At 40.7% G+C, this 20,111-nt stretch overlaps 2 protein-coding genes across 3 annotated transcripts; one reads left to right on the forward strand and one right to left on the reverse strand.

Annotated features, from left to right (window-relative positions):
* Positions 1-3,638: 3,638 nt before the first annotated feature.
* gzf1 (GDNF-inducible zinc finger protein 1) lies at positions 3,639-8,387 on the forward strand. Its single transcript, XM_039781329.1, has 9 exons — positions 3,639-3,947; positions 4,547-5,547; positions 5,795-5,978; positions 6,137-6,306; positions 6,637-6,731; positions 6,901-7,068; positions 7,186-7,343; positions 7,597-7,804; positions 8,032-8,387. Exons 1-9 carry the CDS (start codon positions 3,714-3,716, stop codon positions 8,385-8,387), a joined length of 2,574 nt encoding a protein of 857 aa, XP_039637263.1. The 5' UTR covers positions 3,639-3,713.
* A 1,596-nt stretch (positions 8,388-9,983) lies between these two features.
* On the reverse strand, positions 9,984-19,922 carry napbb (N-ethylmaleimide-sensitive factor attachment protein, beta b). Of its 2 annotated transcripts, XM_039782322.1 has the most exons (11): positions 19,692-19,922; positions 18,068-18,147; positions 17,712-17,828; positions 16,802-16,848; positions 15,575-15,652; positions 15,399-15,454; positions 13,157-13,241; positions 12,938-13,042; positions 12,783-12,851; positions 12,631-12,681; positions 9,984-11,617 (listed from the first exon to the last, which is right to left on the reverse strand). In XM_039782322.1, the coding sequence occupies exons 1-11, from the start codon at positions 19,790-19,792 to the stop codon at positions 11,516-11,518; spliced, it is 891 nt and encodes a 296-aa protein (XP_039638256.1). In that variant the 5' UTR covers positions 19,793-19,922; the 3' UTR covers positions 9,984-11,515. The 2 variants fall into 2 exon arrangements, with proteins under 2 accessions (XP_039638256.1, XP_039638257.1); XM_039782323.1 differs by lacking the exon at positions 16,802-16,848 and having other exon boundaries at positions 19,692-19,747.
* Positions 19,923-20,111: the final 189 nt, after the last annotated feature.

Below are 20,111 nucleotides of genomic sequence, written 5' to 3' on the forward strand. Positions count from 1 at the left end.
AATGAAAGGAAAAGTATTTTTCCCAAACAGAAGAAAAACTTCTCTCTTCGGTGAAATGGAGCCTATTTGAGGGGGAGCGGACAGATACCACTGTCGGGTTATTTTTGCCCTATATTTATTTCCTGTAGGTGAAATTGTTTGTTTCAATCCACTGCAGTGAAGTTAGGTTTACAACTAAGAGTCTACAGCCATGCTAGCTGATCTGTGAGGCCTTACAAATGTCAGCATGCTAACATGCCCACAAAGACATTGGTAACATGCCGATGTTTGGAAAGTATAATGTTTACTACAGTCACCATCTTATTTAGCATGGACAAATTTAAATTTTAACCTGATGGTGGCACTAGAAGAAAAGTCAGGGCATCACCAAAGTCATTAGGATTCGTCCTCTGGGCAACATGGACATATCAGACAGACAAATAATGCCATCCCTAGAGCACATTTTTTAGAATTTGTTTTTTGCCTGCTTATGATTATCATCATGCTTATCAGATTCGGCCATGCGTGAGGCTGGGTCCTTCTGCAATTACTGTAATTTCTCATCAGACAAGAAGACTAGGAGTCTTCTGCAATTTTTGTGAATCATTGGTTTCTTGTTTCATGTCCTGATGTTACATTGAGGTTTTAGGGGTTTCAGTGATATGCTGGACTGGATGAATGTGGTGTGGCATACAGCCAGAGAAAAAAGGGAATAGAGAAGGGGAAAGAAGTTAGGTTGAAGTGTTAGGAGAGACTACCAGAATCGGGTCTGGACTGCTGTGTGTATCCTGGCAAAGCATGCTTGGCCTTGACAGAACTGCACAAATATGTACAATATTTGACTCCTGCCCAATTTCTACCTTACATAAACGGGGTGGATGGGTGGAGAGTCATGTCCATTTACTAAAACAACATTAAAACACTCTCCAAACCTGCATGAAATCATAAAGTATATCCTCGTGTCAAAGAAGGGAACATGTCATTGATTAAAAAAGCATTGATGTCTGTTGAAAGTCTAAGAGCATAATAAAAATGGATTCATGAAAGATGTTTTCTGTTAACCAAGTTCACTGACTGGAGGGGAAGAGAAAGACACCACAGAATACTGAATTGGACTGGGTTTTGATTGGTCTGGCATCAGCTGCGTGGTTCTGTGGGCAAGCACAAAGAGAATGCTGCGGTTATTCTTGGACCACCACTGTCTGCACTTCCATGTACTGTAATGTTCTAGTGTTTACCATCACTGGTTCAGTTCATCTGCTGGGATTATGAGTCAGCCCAGTTAAGAAGCTGTAGAGAGGTCCTGCAAGGACACTGACTGACTGACTGACCTACCCTCACGGCATCCAAATTAAAGTGTGTGTACGACTCCAGCACACATACCGAGCCCGGACACAACCGTTACCACCAAACTCCTGAATTTGACTGTTTTCTTTACAGTGTGTGTGTGTGTGTGTGTGTGTGTGTGTGTGTGTGTGCGCTCCGTAGCCTCTAATTAAAATCGGCCTTGGCTTTGAGTTTTACTTTTTCTCTCACACAGTGCACATTTTGTCATGTTGTTTGTGCGCTGTGGAACGTCAGCAAGGATATTTTCGGTTGTGTGGAGGAGTCTACCCATAGCAGAGCAAACACGACCCAATGTCGACAGAATGTTTTGTTTGCTGAGCCCATCACCTTTCAGCGAGCATTTGCACCTCATCTTCTTCCCTGACAACATGATAATGAATCTGTGGGAATTTCATTTGTTACTGGGCGGCCTGGCAATGCAGCTGGCTATCAAGCTTGCCATTTACTGGCAACATCTGAACCCTTGACTGTAGTAGACTTGACATACACTTACTCTCTCCACAGCTGAAATGTGCACTTCCGAATAAGACGAAATGCCCCGGAGTCATTTGAAAAGTCAGCCAGTTTCACTGCTGAAAGTACATTAATATGGCATGTTTCTGAAATGACTTGACCTTTTGTTATTTCAGTGATGCAGCATATGTTCATCCCCTTGATTACACATGTCAACCAGTGCTGATATGTAGAAACCTCAAGTCTGTTTCTCTGCCATATCTTTATTTGACAAAGCATCCTGTGACAATTTCACAAACCACATATGTACCATCGGCATTACCTAACCCTGCTGAACTTTTAATATATGTCACATTACAGTATGCGGCACAGGAAAAAATGAAAATGTGACCCAGCTGATCCTAATTTCAATGTCTAATAGTCTAATACTCATATGAAGCTATTATTTTTTATCATTTTAGTAAACAATGAACAGACAACTTCCCCAGACAACAGAAGTAAAATGAAAAATAGCTTTTGCACAACTGGGCCCAAAGTGAAAAATGCGTTCCTTCCTTTAATCTCAGTCATGTCAAAAGTTGTACTAATGGCAATATACTGAGAATTAATTTGTACGAATTGTCTCATTAATTTGCACATACTAATTCAGTATTCCATTAAACTCTAGGCTAATTTTCATGGTAATACTTTAAACCATATTAATATCTATGCAAATACTCTTGATTCCCATGAGCATACAGTTACAGATCATTACGTCTGCAGATGTTGTGTGTCCTTAAAATAATAATGATAAACCATAGGACCAGTTGTATGAAAAGTAGTGTGTGTGTGTGTTTGTGTGTGTGTGTGTGTGTGTGTGTGTGTGTGTGTGTGTGTGTGTGTGTGTGTGTGTGTGTGTGTGTGTGTGTGTGTGTGTGGCAAAGGAGTAATGTAATAAAAGCCAGGCGAACACAGTGTTCCAGGTCAAAGCTGAAGTCTGCACAGCTTCGGTCCAGAGAGCAGCATGAGTCACCGGAATAGAGCAGATTGCTAGCTTGCAGAATTCATTAAGACAAATGTAAGGTATATGGATTTCCTCTGGAAGAAAAAAGAAGAAAAAAAAAACCTTGGCAGCTGCAGAACAGCACCCCAGTGAATCCTCAAGTAGCTTTCCATACACCTTAGGTATGACAGCATGCTTTTTGCAACTCTGTAGATGATTTATGCTGGTCTAAATGTAAATGAATTATCTTAAATACTTCAGCGTGTTGACCTATTTTGTATGGTTTTGGAACCATTCTCGTACAACTATAACAGACTATAGCTATATACAATGGGCACTAAAAAACTACTTTTTAAGCAGCTGTAATACCTACTGAGTAGGTCTACCCAGTTAAACTGTCGGCTAGAAGGAGAGTAGTCTGCGTGGAAACGGCATGAAGAAAATGGAAATTTTCTGCAGGTTAATCTGCTTTTAATTCAACACCAGCAGTTTATATCACGTCATGTCTTTCTGTGCAAGGGCGCCCCAGTGCGGGAATGATGCAGTAATACACTATCTAGCTAATGAACACAGTTCAGTTGTTAGTGTTACGGTAACGTCATTACTTTAGTAAATCCCTTTATAAAATTCAACAATATTGCTACGGTTGCTATATACCTGTACCCTGTTCATCATTTACCAAGATAGGGGCTTACACTTGCCAAAATAGAAAGGAGGTGAAGCATAGTTATACATCCTGATTACAGCAATAACAGCAAAGTGCAACACATTATTGCTCAAATATGTTAAATATTTTGTTAAATAAATTGTTAAAATATATTGGAACGGACAGTACTTTGGAGATAGCTAAGTAAGGCAAAGCTATAAAAAAAAAAAAAGTTAGCTAGCCAAACTAGCTTGACAATGCCTGTAAATCATGGATGTATAAAGCCTTAAAGTAAAGTTATAACAAATGCGCCTATTCGCTTATAGTCAACAAACTAAAATGATCCAGGAACAGCAGTTGTACTTGGCAATTCAAACTTTAAACACGACCATGAATGAAGGACTGATCCCGTATCAGCCACCTCGGCACCGGATGTCGGTAAGTAAGAAAGCAAGTGCCGTTTTCTGCAGTGAATTCTACAGGAAATACCTTCCACTGTGGAGAACATTTGTGAAGGGCTGCCATTTTACCGACCTTACGGTAAGAAAACTTGCTTCGTGTTGTGTAACGTTAGTTTGCTGGCTACACGTTCACTCGTACACTGTGTTCAGTTCGGTGTGCTGTACATTCAACTTGTATTATCGCATACCAGTTTGTTTTGTGTTTACAGTTAACATTAGCTAACCTAGCTTGTGCACCGGCATTGTGTCTGCGATGCTACTGTTAGCAGTAACGTTAACTAACCCTAGCATTGGACATTTATCAAGGCAAAATCACACAAATATTACAACGCTAGTCAGTCTGTTGCTACAGCTTTAGCTAGATACTGAGGTTTGAGGGTTTTCACCTTCACCTTATGTTAGAGGGGCTAACGTTAGTTATTTTTACGAACTCGAAGCATGTGGCTTAATAAGCTGTCTTTTCTGCCTTTTCGAACGTTGGCTTATGCAACGTTCACTGCTCAAAAAGTAAACCCAGTAATGATGATACAAATGGTTCTACTTCAAAATACTGTAGCTCCACGTCCCCACCTCTGATCAAGCATGTGACGTTACATGCGTGTGTTCACAAATGTAAGGAAACACAACTAGTTTAGTTTAAGCATTACACGTCAACATTCCCCTTTTTGTTTTTCTCAGCAGCACAAATTAATTATGGGGGCCAAAGTGGTCCAGCTCACCTCTAAGTCCCACCACGAAAACATCCTGGCCTCTCTGCACCAGCTGATGCTGCAGGGACAGCTGAGTGACGTTACAGTGCAGGTAGACTACCAGGGAGAGGTACAGGAGTTTCAGGCCCACCAGTTGATGCTCGCAGCGTCCAGCGGCTACTTCAAGAAGATCCTTCTGTCTCCGGATGCTACCAGAGACAAAGTCTTACTCTCCAGTATGCACTCCAATCATTTCTCCAAGTTTTTGGAATTTGTGTACACTGGTAAAGTTGAAGTTGTTAGAGACAAGATTGGTGATGTTCAAGCAGCGGCACAACTTTTGGACTGCCAGGATCTGTCAGCGGTTTGTGGTGAGGCCATGAGTGCTGGAATCCTACAAAAACCTACAAGGAAAACATCTGCATCAACCGTTGTAGATAACTTGCATGGTGCCAAGAAAGAAAAAAGGACCAAAGGGAAGAACCAGCCTAAAAGCTTACTTCTTAAGCGGTCTCCGCAGAGCTCTGAAAAAGAAGTAATTTCAAAAAGGTTAAAGGTAAAGAATGCAGTAAAGGATGGAAAAAGACTAGGAAGAACTCTAAAATTGAGGTTGGCTGGCCATAAAGTCCTTCGGAGGCATTTAAACACCAAAAGAGGGGCTAACCCTAACAATGAAAACCAAGTTGCAAATGAAGACACAGAGAAGAATGAGGACAGGACTGAAGCCGAGGCTCAAGCAGAGAAAATGGACGAGTCGTCATTGGGAATGCCAGCCTCTGATGCGGGTGATTGGAAATGTGGGGAGGATGTGCCGAGCAGTGATCCCGAAGGCTCATTGTTGTTATCTCTGGAGGAGGAGGAGGAGGAGGAGGAGGAGGAGGAGGGTGGTGAGTCCAAGGGGACATTAAAAAGAACATCCAAGGCCCAGTTCCAGTGTAACAAGTGCCAACGGACCTTCCACTATGAAAGAAGCTACTTGAAGCATATCAGGTAGGACATTAGTGCTACTGGATTAAACGTATTGATAGATACCACAGATAAAGTGTCTGAACTGAAGCAAATTATTTTTGTTCACCAGTTCTTCTAGTGACGAGAGTACTGTGCTACCAATTCACCTCTCAAACTTAAGCTATGTCAGATAACGATCACCAATGCATCGCCATCTTATCGTGAAACCTAAGACCAGGCCCTTTTGTCTTTTGATCTTGCTGTAACCCGTTACTGCTCTCTTGGCCAGTACGTACCATGGAGTAAAAGCAGATGTGGTCTATCGCTGTGAGACCTGCCAGCAAACCTTTGCTAACCGCAGCAATCTGAAGATCCATGAAAAGCACGTTCACAGTAATGAGAGGCTTTTTGTTTGCGACTGCTGCGCAAAAGCCTTCAAACGAAAGAAGGATGTTGTCCGCCATCAAAGACAGGTGGGGATGAATTAAATTCCACACACTTCCTATACATTATTATTTCCTTGATAAAATACATGCAATATATATATATATATATATATATATATATATATATAGTCGCATTTATCTGGATGATTTGATCATTTCTGTCATGCATCCCCGGTGCTTCTCAGGTACATGAACGTAACAGTCTGCGACATGTCTGCCCTGACTGTGGAAAGGCACTCAGCTCCAAAACCGCCCTGCTGTTGCATGAGAGGACACACACCGGCGCAAAGCCTTTTGAGTGCACCGACTGCGCGGCCAGATTTACCCAGAACTCCGCCCTCAAGATGCACCGCAGGTACGGAGCTCACCGACGATGGCTGGTCAAAAGGATAACGAATTGGAAATGGGAGGTTTGTAGATGCTAAAGGCAGGCAGGCAGGATCGCTACTGAAAGGTGACCGGTTTTAATCCCGGGTCAGCGAGGAAGGATGTCAGTTGAGCAAGTCATTCTCGCTTCTTTTTGACCGATACCTTTTGACTTTGGCAGAGAAATTGCAGTCCGATGTTTCTGTCTGTTTGTTCAATCATCGATTGTGAACATAACCACTAGCATTTATACATGCTAATAACGTGAGGAAAAAAAGCAACCGATGAGGGTTAAACTTGTTTGTTTTACTATTTAAAGGACTCACACAGGAGAGAAGCCATTTGCATGTGACGAGTGTGATGCACGGTTCACTCAGAAGCACATGCTGTCCTATCACAAGCGATCACACACAGGTAAGAGGGATATCCTTTCAAAACGGTTTGGATTTGTGCATTGTCATCTTTAACCCTGTCTCTGTGAAAGAAAGCGTATAAAGTAGGCCTTTTTAAGCCGATGAAGACAAGGCTATCTGCACACACCAGACCAAAAGTGAAACGACTTGTTCTTTTCTTCTCCCGTTAGGAGAGAAGCCTTTCATGTGTGAGGCCTGTGGGAAAAGCTTTGCATCGAAAGAATACCTGAGACACCACTCAAACATCCACACGGGGTCCAAGCCATACAAGTGCGAAGAGTGTGGTCGAGGCTTCGCTCAGAGGAATTCCCTCCACCAGCATTTAAAGATACACACGGGTAATTGCATAAATCTTGTATTTGTCGTTGTGAATTTGGAGGAGGCGTGATCTCCTTTTACAGCTTCCTTACTGTTTCCTGGCGTATGTTTGTTCCCTCTCTTCTGTTGATTGTTAGGTGAGCGTCCGTACAGCTGTAAAGACTGTGACAAGCAGTTCACCCAGCTCAATGCCCTCCAGAGGCACCAGCGTATTCACACAGGAGAGAAGCCCTACATGTGTGGTCTTTGTAGTCGCACCTTTACAGACAAGTCCACCCTTCGCAGGCACACTATGGTGAGCAGTGCTTTTCTTACTGCAGTGACAAGTTACTGTCAGATAGGGTCATTTCATCTGTATGGGCACAGTGTTGATTCAACTTTTACTGCGGCAAGATTAAGTTCACCATGGTCAAAAAGTGGGTATTGTTAAGGGCATTGGGCTTTTGTACGATGACTACCAATGCATGTTTATGACCTGCCATGTTGTGTTTTGAGTACTTTGACCCATCAGACTGCTGTGAAATTAACAAGCTCTTTTAACTTTTCAGATTCATGACTCCGATGCTCCCTGGAAGACCTACCTGGTAGTGCTGGAGGGAAATATGGAGGATAAGAAAACCAGAACTCCCACTAAGGGAAAGACAGAAAAAGCAGGAGCAAGGGAGAAAAAGAGCACCGCTAGAAAAGGTGGCGGCGGTGCTGCTGCTGCTGCTGGTACTGGTACTGCTGGCGGTCATGATAAAACCCTCACTGACTGTGCTTTTTTGTGGGGGGGGGGGGGGCCGCCCGCTCTCCCCCCCCCCGGGGGGGGGGCGGGGGGGGGCCTTTTTTCCGCCCCCCCCGGGGGGGGGGGGGGGGCTTTTTTTTTCTCCGGGGGGGCCTTTTGGGGGCCCGAACCGCCCCCCCTGAAACCCCCGGAAGCACAGGGGCCAGCATCATTTCCTTAGATGGATCAGCCATCCCTGTCCCCTTCTCCATACCAGTGTCCGCGGCTCACAGTATCCCCTTGTACTCTGAAGCTTCCTCCACCTCTCTGTCTACACCCACTCTCTCAGTTCCTGTTTCTGATGGCACATTGGCGTCAGTCTCAGAGGTCCCAAATGTTTCTACGTCTTCTGTCCTGGAAGCTGCCGCCTCGCAGACCATTTTGGCTCCAGTTTCAGAGACTAAGGCCACTTGTGAGACAGAGATTTTGCAGCCTGATATTCAAACTGTGATTGTCGGTGAGGATGCTTGTGGAAGGAAACCAAAAGCTGCTGTCCCAAGTGATGGAGAGCAGGGGGCAGCAGATAAGCCCTTAGGTGAACCTGAAGGGGCCCCAGCTCAAGATGCTGTGTAGAAGATGCATGTGAATAGAAAGAATTGTATCTGGGTGTAGGGACTTTAAAATCCAATTTCAAGCCTACTTTTGATGTTATTTAATGTATTTACTTTGGCATTAGCACTGTGTGAATGTGTAGTCCGACTATGTGGTGTTTCATCATTATTATGATGATCTAAAGTCGAGTGTCTCATTAACAGACTTGGATGTGATATTCAGTTTGTCTCACACACTCTTATGGAATGTGCGTTAAAAAACACAAGAATCTGCTGTTCTTTAGTCACATATCAGAGATAAAAGCTATAATAAGATTAAGGTAGTAAGTGTGATTAATTAAATAATGTACATATGTTATAATTCATGGTGTGAAATGTGGCACAAATCATATTAAACACAAATGAAATTGAGGTGTTTGTTAATACATTACATATAAAGCCGAACATCACATCAGCTTTAGTACATTTTACTAATTAAATGAATATCAGACTTCTGTTGCCCATACATTATGTATCGCAGGAGTTCCAACTCTGATGTCTGGAAGCCCTTGGCAGCTGTAGAACAGCACCCCAGTGAATCCTCCAGTAGCTTTCCATATGTACATCTTTGAATGACCGCGTGCTTTTTGCAACTGTGCTGATGATTTATGTTGGTCTAAATGGAAATGAAGTTACGTAAATCCTTCAAAATTCTGGCTAACTAAAAAATTCTAGGAACCATTTCCATAGAACCACAGCAGTGTTTGAAATTTATATTCAGCAGATACCTGCAAACAACCTTTCAGGATTTCTAAGGCTGCCTCCAATAATGAAAAGTTATAGTTTTATAGAAAAAATAACCTCTAAAGTTTAGAATTTTTAACTCAAAAAGTGATTAGGCTGTATAAATTAGTTGGTGTCTCATATGGCAAATGTAAATTTGTTTTATGTATCGTAATTAATCACATTTGAATCACCATGAAAAAAATATTGTCACTTTGGACACTAGCTGAGAGAAAAGGCTGATCATGGTCCAATCTGTCAATAGTGGCAGCATGTGAGCATGAGAAAAGGAAATGCACACTAAACATAATGGAGACATTGGATCAGTTATGTAAGGACATGGAGCAGTAATCTAAGAACTAGGTTACACAGCACACTAACAGATGACTGTTTTTTCATTTTACCACCGCAACGAGCTACGACAATCAATAGTCATGTTTCAGTATCAGGTTACAGTCTCTGACAGGGCAGCGGAGCTACAGATCTATTACGTTATCATTTGTAATAGATCAATAGAGGAAACTATACAGTTAACAATAGCAACACTATTTAGTAGTCAAATCTACCTTAAAATATTATATTGAACTTAAACTTGTGATAAATAATTCTAGCCTACTTTATCTTATTTCCACTCTTGTAATAATAAAGGTTAATATGCTAAATAAGGAATAATAGTTCATTTAGAGGTATTAAATGTAATTACAATCAATATGATAAAAAAAAAGAAAAAGCCCTAATTTTCAGCAACCACACACAAAATACAAAAATGTGACGTTATGTTGGTAAAGATAATAAAAGCTTGGACGTTTATAACATTGCTGTTTGATAGGTAAGGTCAAAGGCAGGACGGCACAGCTGGGATTATAATATCTTTATTATTGTCCATTCGCACGAGCATACAGATCATATCCAAGGTCCATCGTCATTCCATCTGGAAGAAGCTGGATACGCAGGGGCGACTGACCCTTTTGTAAAAACTTTGGTCTGGCTCACACTAGTGAATGCAACACAACACTAATCTATACACAAGGACATGCTTAGCGACTGGCCATTTGGAAGGCGCACTGCAGTAGTAAACCGTCAATGTTAAGTTCACATCACAACCACAGCACAAGATGAGTAACTAATGTAGCACATTACCCCAAGAATACTGCCCTGGAAACAAGGAGTAACCGTTTCCACGTCAGTGCTTTTCATTCAAAAAGATTTTTTTTTTTTTCCACAGGCAAACTATAAATCACAGCTTACAGATTCAAACATTCAAAGTATTATTACATCAACAAATCCTAAAGTAATAATAAATGATCCTAGGGCTGGGCAATATATCGATATTATATCGATATCGTGATAAGAGACTAGATATCGTCTCAGATTTTGGATATCCTAACATAATATGGCATAAGGTGTTTTTTTTCTCTTTTTAAAAGGCTGCATTACAGGAAAGCGATGTCCTTACCTGAATGTTCTATTATTTGTCTTTAGCATCTTCGTCATTAAATACACTATATTGATGATTATTTATCACAAATCTCTTTGTGTGAATATTTTTGTTAAAGCACCAAATGTCAACCCTACAATATCGCCGCAATATCGATATCGAGATATTGGGACAAAACTATCATATTTGATTTTCTCCATATCGCCCAGCCCTAAATGATCCTGAAGTAATGCAAGTATGAATGTGTGGAAACAACACACAAATGTTTAACAGTCTACACTTGGTGCATATCGTTGCCCTTCTACAAGAAGAGTCTCTCCCCCATTGGTGACAAAATGGAAACAAAATCACCTTTTGTGTGGCTGCAATGACTTTCGTTTTAAGAACAATCATGGCATTGATTGGACCCTTTCCCTTCTACTCCAACAAATAAAAAAAGTAATATGATACATTCTTGAAATCCATACACACCATGATAATCCTATGTAGAACAAACGGAAACATTTAAATAATCTGTTTAAATAATTTAATAAACTAGATTTAAAAAAAAAATAATAATTATCTGCATCTGACTAGGAAACAATAATTGTACAAAACATGTCATGCAGTGCTTGTTGTCAATACTAACATCAGTTTCAATACAATATACCGCTCTGAAATCCCCCAGGACAGATTTCAGCAGAAAAGGTATGCAGCAATCCTCTAGACAGAGGTGAGGGCGACTAGATTCAGATACGCTCGGAAGGAAAGCAAAGATAGTACTCGGACGGTATAGCAGTGAGCAGTGGAATATTCAAAGTCATCAGCAGACACTCATCTCCAGATGCTATACACAGGGAAGTGAGTGAAAAGTGTGTGTGTGTGTGTGTGTGTGTGTCTGTCTGTCTGTGTGTGAAAGCATGCGTGATGGATTTGTCCCTCCGTGCTGCATTTTTACCCCTGGGCTTCTTTCATTTCAAATCCCCTTCGTCGCCCTGGATGGTCTTTTTGATGCGCAGCAGGAGGGTTGTGTGCCACTGGTCCAGACGGGAGATGGAGTCAAAGTCCTTTACCTGCAGGCGGGTGAGGGACACGGACATAAGCTTCCCCCCCCAAATCTGGATTTACAATTGGAAGGTTCTGCAAGTTTTTTTTTTGTTCAATCAATCTGCGGGACTTTCCTTGTAGTCGTGCTTGTTGATGTTGTTGTTGGTACATGTGTCACAAAATAGCCTGTTTCCACAAATCAATCAATCAAAATATCTATCTAAATATATATAAAGATTATATTTCCTTAATATTTTAATCGTTTGACAGCACTATATATATATAAATATAAATATAAAGATTATATTTCCTTTAGGTGCAACAACAACTTTGGTCCGTGTTGTGAACGCAACATATACAGTAACGTTTTGTTGCAGGCGACCCCTCCCCCTGGGTTCCCCTCAACCTGCGTCTTGCGCTCTGATTGGCCGTAGCTCCCCGACAGGGCGCGCCTGCAATGCATCGCCTCTGGGTTTACGTCTTTAAAACAGACACAAACACATAGTGCTCGAGCACCCATTTGTGAGCGCAGAGCCGACGCCGATGATCTGGGGCTTTTGTCGGAGAGCTCCAAAACCTGTCAGCGAGTGGAAAGTCAGAGCTAAAGTTGTGCAGTCTGTACTAGGCATTAGCTTAAGTTTGTTACACCTCACTGGTTATTTTCAGATGAAATTCCACAATAAACGTTGTTTTCTACCGCCAGCATTGCGTAGCTATAAACCAACACACCTGTTAGAATTGCAATGCATTTCTCCAAACCTTAAAAAAAAAAAAATCGTACTGTACTCTCTGAGTTTGAGTTAACTTTAAAAACTCTTTTAGGAGCTCAGCTATATATGGATCCACTCCATCAGTCTGCACCAGTTCCACATAAACACACAGTCCTGGGAGACTGGATGGATACCTGAGATCCAGCTTTCAACTTTTCTGAACACACGAGGGGATCCAACAAACAAGAGCTGAGAGCAAAGGGATTCCTGTGCTCACCAAAAGCCTTGTTTTAAAACTTGACAACATTTTTAGGGTATACAAGACTTACTGCATCTGTGAAAGCTTCGCTGTTCTGTTCCTCGTGAGCCTCAAGAAGCTTCTGTTAAGACAAAAAAAAAAAAAAAGTAGGTTAACTCAGAAACTGAATAGATTCAAAAAGGGGAGAAAGTAAGCCATCAGATTCCTCAGAGTTTGAGTTACCTTCAACAGTTTGCATTCTCGAGAGTCTGAGAAAGCCGGGAACATCTCCTCATATTTTTCAACAGCAATCTGTGGAGAGACACGGCGTGTTAAACTTCTACCAACTAACTCCCCGTCCAAACTCCTTAAGCTGAACCACACAGGTATAAACTCGCCTTAGCGTTGAGCTCGTCGACAATGAAATGACAGAGGGAAGCTTTGAAGAAGTACTCTTTGGCGCTGTATTTCAGCAATGGGTTGTCCATCGTGTTGGCTCCAACCTAGATACGTCCACGTTGTACAAAAAAAAAAGCAGAAGAAATGTCAGCAGCTAAATAAATCAGTGGTGATTGACAAAAGTGCAAGCATGACACGCAAATACAAGCAGTGCACACCTGCTCGTAGATCTCAATAGCCTTCTGGTACTGCTCCAACTGAGCACAGTAAGCTCCCACCTTCAGCAGACACTTGTTGGCTGAGCTGAGAAAAAAAAAAAAAAAAAAAAAAAGGTACCCAACACATTTAATAAAACACAGATTATAAGAGCTATATATCTGGAGTATGTGATATCAATTGATTAGGGACGTAATGATACATCCATCTGGATCGATACAATGTATCAATTCAATCATCAACGAGCCAATATTATCGATACAAAGTAAAAAAACATCGATACATATCATGTTTAAGATGCGCCTTTATTTTGAAATTCCCACTTTATATTTAATCCTTTTATTAAAGAGAGTAGTTTGTTTTTAGAATGTCTGGAAGAGCTTAGTAATGAAATTGTCCAATCATATTTTAGTTGCTTTTTGTGTGTGTGTGTGTGTGTGTGTGTGTGTGTGTGTGTGTGTGTGTGTGTGTGTGTTTTGTATATATATATATATATATATATATATATATATATATATATATATATATATATATATATATATATATATATATATATATATATATATATATATGTGCTGTCAAATAATCTTTATATATATTTAGATAGATATTTTGATTGATTTGTGGAAACAGATATATATATATAACATACATATATACATACATATATATAACGGATTGTGTTAAATGGCCTTTGTATCGTCTCCGTCGCAGGCCACCGAAATGAATCAAAATCATATCATGGCAGACTTTGTGATATCAGTAAATATTGTATTGTTGCCCAACGAACTGATATAGCGTATTGTGATAAAATGTGTGATTTACACCCCTATTATTCATCTATTAAAGTTTGTAGGGTGCGGTTCAATAGCATGGGACACTAGAAAAAGGGGGAATCGAGAAAGTAAATGTGCTGGGACGGCGCTCTGAGCACAGGCCTTTCTTTGACGCTCCTAGTAGGAAAGGCACAGGTGTAACTAATAACATTACCGATGTCTCTGTTCTATTTAAGTGTTCCCAGTGAGTCATAACAATGCGATAGCGAGCTGGCATGCACAATTCCATGTACCCTGAAACAGCCACTGTATATGAAAAAGAGCCATTATTACTGTTATTATATACACCTGTGCTTTTGCTTCTGTGACATGTCACAGAACATGTCTTCTGTGAGAAAGGCCTACTGTTTGCAGTACAGCTCTTGATTCATACTAGTTTCATGGCTGAAGCCGTCTTAAAAGCGCCAGGCATTTTGAAATAAATGCAAATGTGTGTGTACACACTAACTTTTCATAACACCACCACCATGGGGGAGAAGATCTGAATTCCATACAACGCCCTGGTAACTGCAGCCTTGCTCATCATTGCAGCAAATAATGCAGACGGGCCCTTTTTCACTGCAGATATTCGGACACGTCATAGCAGGGAAGACACAGGTGTAATTAATAACGATAATGAGTGCACTCCGTGTCCGTTCCGGCCCTGGTGTTGTGCATGTCCGCTCACTTGTATCCGCTTGTTAATGTTATTAGTGACAGCTGTGCTTTCACCTGCTAGGAGTCAAAAATAAGGGAAAAAAAGGCTCCGATGAATGAGAGCATTTCCGATTCTGTCGGAGCCAAATAGAAGCTACTAGGGCTGCATGAAAAGAGGAAAATATCCAATTGCGATTGTTTTGACTAATATTGCAATTGCAATTCACGATATTGGAGGGAATGATCATTTTTGTTTAATTATTCTCATTAAAAAATATTAAAATGACAATGATTATAGTGTGATTTTTTTTAGAGGATCCTCTCCAAAAAAAAAAAAAATCACACTATAATCAGATTTTTTCTTTAGTCTGTAGGATACGATTTGTAGGCCGGGATGTCTCTGCAGCCCCACAATACTTAATTCAGAATGGTTTGACACATATTTTGCCTTTAACAAATATTGATTAGGATATTGCACTAGTCCATATTACGATTTCAATATAATTAGGATTAATTGTGCAGCTCTAGAAGCTACCTAGGTTCTGATCAACTTTTTTTTACTTCAACATTGAAAACTGAGTTCAAAACTGAAAGTTATTCTTCACAACATTGCAGTTTTAATGAGTTGTATCATTCTATCAGGTTGTAGAAAAAAATAAAATAAGTGGACTACACCTACAAAATGTAAACAAGATTTCATATCACTAATTAACTATTATCAGTTTTAGTGATTTTAGAGCTTTTATAAAAGATATACAGTAGTTTACATCACCTGTTGGATTCTTCCCCTTTGTAGTAGTCTGCTGCTTGTTCATAATGTGCAACAGCCTGTACAAAAGAAAAACAACAAGTACTGTTGTGTTCCTCAAAACAAATAAGCCCTATAGTTGTAGTATTAATAATGATTAGTACTAACCCACTATGTGACCCCTGATTATGTGACTTTACCTTTTCGATATCCACCAGTTCAGACTCGTAGATCTCTGCGACATTGATGTGGTGTTTGGCTGCGATGGTGAATCTTCCCTGGAGGAGGAGGAGGAGGAGGAGGAGGAGGAGGAGGAGGGAGGAGGAGGAGGAGGAGGAGGAGGAGGAGGAGGAGGAGGAGGAGGAGAAGTCATTACTAACTGGATCTATCCACAGACGCCTCTCGAGTCAAAGTGTTGTGTTCATTCTCAGTGCAGAGAGGCCAGGTCAAGCTGTAGCCTGTGGCTTCGCGTCTACGAGATTTAAGCTTTTGAAGTGAATCCTCGCTAAAGGGAATAACAAGTAGGCAACTTGATCAAGGTATCAGTGTTAAATAAACAAACTTGGCTGCTATGAATATGATATGGGCCCAAAGAATAAAATCGGAGGGGCAGGAAAGGCTGCATCAGTGAGTACGTTTACATGCACACCAATATTCCACTATTATTCCGAATATGACAATATTCCGAATTTGAATATTCCGGTTGGATATTCCGAAAAAGGCCTTTTTTCCGAATAAAGCATTTTCTGATTAAGACGTGGGATATTCCGGCATTATTCAGGTTTTAGAGCCAGTATTTGGACGTGTATACAGCGCATTCGGAATATGCGTCTCAATCGGGGTCTAAACCGTAGTTTACGGCCTCTTGCCTGTTTACGGCTTATGGTCAGCTCTGTGCGTTGCTATGGTTGCTGTACACAAACCAACCAGCCAACAGTCTGTAGTGCTGCAGACCCCGATAAGAAGGAGAAACACACAGCTACTTTTAAACATCATCAAAGACTTGGATATCAACAGGTTTTTGGATATGCGCGCACATCGCTACGCCGACCTTTTCAAGAAGCTGGTTGAAGGAATGAAAGAGGGACGCTGTGTTTGCACGGTCCAACAAGTCCGCCACCGCTGGAAAACTTTGAAAAAATATCGTATTTTGCATGGCTACATGTAAACAGGAATATTAGTGGAATACTCACTTTCATTAGCCATGTTAACAGCTTAGTCGGAATATCGTCTTTTTCGGAATAAAGGCAAATATAGGAATATTATGTACATGTAAACATAGTCAGTGTGAACGAAGATTTTCAGTCATCTGGATGGACTGATATCAGAACTGATACAGTAAGACAAAGGAGAGTAGAAGTCACAACTAAACACTTCTCAGCTATAAAAACTAAAAATTATATGACCACTTTCTATATGCATCTTACCATGTCTGTGTATATATCGATGGCAGCATTTAAACACTTGATTGCCTCTTTTGGCAGCATAAAAGGCAAGAGGAGGGAACAATTAGTTATTACATACTACATACAATTGTTAGTTTTGTTCAAATCTAACAGACCATTGCACAGCACCACATTCTGTATCAGTCGACATGCTGTGTTATTTCAACAAGGTGAAATGAGGGGTCTGATACAATCAAACTTTCTTATATGTTGCATGCAGTGTTAAATATACGACAGGTAAAATAAAAAAACTAAACTACAAGCAAGACCATCCACTTTGTTTTCTACAAACAAATAAGACAGCCAGCTCCCATCCCCTAGACCTATACATCAACTAATGGTAAATGCCATTCCAAGGGCAATAACTCTAGCACATTATAATATATCTATTGCTTGTAAGTACTAACAGCAAAGCAACTAAGGCAGATTGTAATAAGTCAGATCTGCCTCATTATAAACTGCAGGCTCACAGCTAGAGACTGGTTAGTAAACTGCCCTGATTTGCTGTCAAACCTGTGACAATTCAGCCTGGGGGCAACAAATATTTAGGTAATCTAGAAAACTAAAAACTCAATCCACAATGACTCATCCCTGGAGACTTGACTTATTTTCTGTCTGAAGACATGTCCCACCTTTATAACCTTATTTCCACACAGCTAGAAGTGGGAATCCTCTAGCTAATCATCCTTACTAAAACAGTAGTCATGAAAACACTCTTAGTGATAAGTCTTTTAGTCGTGGATGTGATAAATGACAGTGACTGCCTATTGTAGAGTCAACATTTAAATACTTAAACAGTACAAATATTTATCTAAAAAAAAAGGGTATATAAAAATGCAGGCACTCAAATGTAAGGTATGGTTTGAAAAAATAAGTTAGCACGTAGTCTCACCATTGGGGTCAGACTTCTTGTAAGCATTTCCTGCATCAATGAAACTGGTGGCACAGTCATGTTTGTTCTGCAGTTGCATATGGAGACGTGCTGCCTTGCAAAACGCATTTCCAGCAGCTGAAAACAGAGGAAAGAAGAGGACAGAAACTTTTACACACATACTCCAAACTTTGCCTTTAGCTTGCACATAATTCCACTTTTTTTTCTTTTTTTTTTTTTTACTCGTGGCACCTTCACAAGTGCTGCGCTTTGCAGTTATAGTGAACAAAAAACCCCGCACATAATCCTACAGCGTCTCAAGTGTGTTGAAATTGATAATGTGGATTTTTTTTTTGCAAAAAAACTGCTTATCGCACCGCTCCAGTTCTTGGCCATCTTGAACATGTTGGCGGCTCTGCAGTACATCTCACATGCTTCTTCCACTTTCTGAGGTCCTCTAGACAGAGAAGAGAAACAAAAAGGAAACAGCTGCACCTCACTGAAAACAAGTAGAAAAGTTATATCGAACACAGATTGCACTGTATGGCACTATAGGATGATGTACTGTATGACCTGCAAAGTTACTCAGGGAGATGCAATGCTCAAATTGGTGGACTGGCTTATATAAATCCCTCTACACAGGCACTAGATATCTCTCTCCCTCCCTTCATGACAAGAAGTGGACCCCTGGGAGCTCCCTGGAGTTGTAATAATACTCTGGCCATTCAATCATGGCAGAGGATTACATCACTGCTTGATCAGCCACAGAATTACCAGTATAAAGCCTGCAGAGTTATCACGCCAGAGAACTGCCAACTAGTAACATCTGGGGGTCACCTAGAACAGACTTTGGAAAAAAGACTGAGTCACGCAAGACAATGACTGCTGGCTTTTTGTATTTTGGCCCTATGTAAACAAAGCCTTCCTTACCCTCTATGACATGGAAAAACATTCAAATAAATGATGACATGCATTAATTAGATTTAAATAACACCAGGAATCAGAGTGTCTGTGACCTTTGTCATGACAGCCATTAGGGAAATGAGAATCACATAATGAATAACAGGGGGAAAGTTATTTTAGTTTATTGTATTATTACCAGTCGGATAAGTAAAATGTTGTAAATTAGGTGCCTTCTTGAAGAATGTTTTGCCTCCGTTTGTCATTTTTGTGGACTTTATTTCTGAGCTGGTCCCATTGTCATTCATGTACTTAAATTCCATAGGATTAAGGTATAGAGTCAATACAAATCTGAAACAAGCCGCCTAAATTGCAGTGCTGAAACACTCAGCAGGATTCTTCTAACAGCATCTGTCTGCGCGGAGGTTTAACCTCTAAAGAAACCTTGGGTCAATGTGTTTTGGGGATTATTGCAGGTGTTAATAAGTGCACTAATAAAAGTAAGTTACCATTAAAACGGAACCGTGTTAAATACTGTTGCTGTGTTACAAGCAATACATCCACGGCGACTACCTCAGGGATTAAGATAGAAGAGAATGTGTTCGGGTGTTTTCGGGTTACAGGGTGTAGCTAACTTACAGAAATACATTCCTGGAGTCTTAATGAAATGTAGCCCACTGTTCAGACAACAAAACAACATTGACATATTCCTCCTCGCACAATGCGGAGACTGTGTGAAACTATAGAAAAGGTCGCATATAAATGCCAAAGTAGATATTTTAACCTTGTAAGTAGTTAGCTAAAAACAGTCTGCTGCGTAGCTTGCAAGCCAACGGTAGCTAGGTCCAGGAGAGACTCGTGACCTGCTGGCTTGTTTATACTAACAGCTAACGTTAACTGACATACACAGGAATTGTTACACTGAATGCCACTTGTCGTCCCGCTGGTTTAATATCTAACGAAACTTCTACAATATCTTGCAAATTAATCCATCCAGAACTAACTGAATGTATGTCTACATAAAGATCGGCTGCGTGCCAACTTTGCTGCTGACAGTAAACGCTTGCTAGCTGTTTGTTCTTTGGTGCAGTGCTGTCTTACCCTCCAAACATCCCTCCCAAAAACGAGCCAGAGGATTTGCATTTTTTGTCAGCTTCGGCCATTAGCTGAATAGCCTCCTTCTCTTTCCCAGTGTTGTCCATTTCTTTGCTTTATCTGAGGCAGAAAATACCCGCAGAGGATTCCGCTGTGTACAGTGAGGATTACAGTTGATGGGTTTATTCCATTCAGCGTAGGTGTGCGCCAGCCAGTATCGCGGGACTTTGAGTGCTTGACGTGACAAACGCTGGCTTCATCGCAAAAGAAACTACAATTCCCAGTGAAACATGAAGCTCACCATACCGTGTTACGCAATATTTGATGGCGTTCACGTGGATTTTTCCCATTGAGGAATGGACAAGGAGTAAAATTCCTGGTTTTCCCTTTTTTATGTCAGTTCCTGTAAATATCTTTTATATATGT

Source organism: Perca fluviatilis, chromosome 18 (genome assembly GCF_010015445.1).
Source record: "Perca fluviatilis chromosome 18, GENO_Pfluv_1.0, whole genome shotgun sequence".
NCBI lineage: Eukaryota > Metazoa > Chordata > Actinopteri > Perciformes > Percidae > Perca > Perca fluviatilis.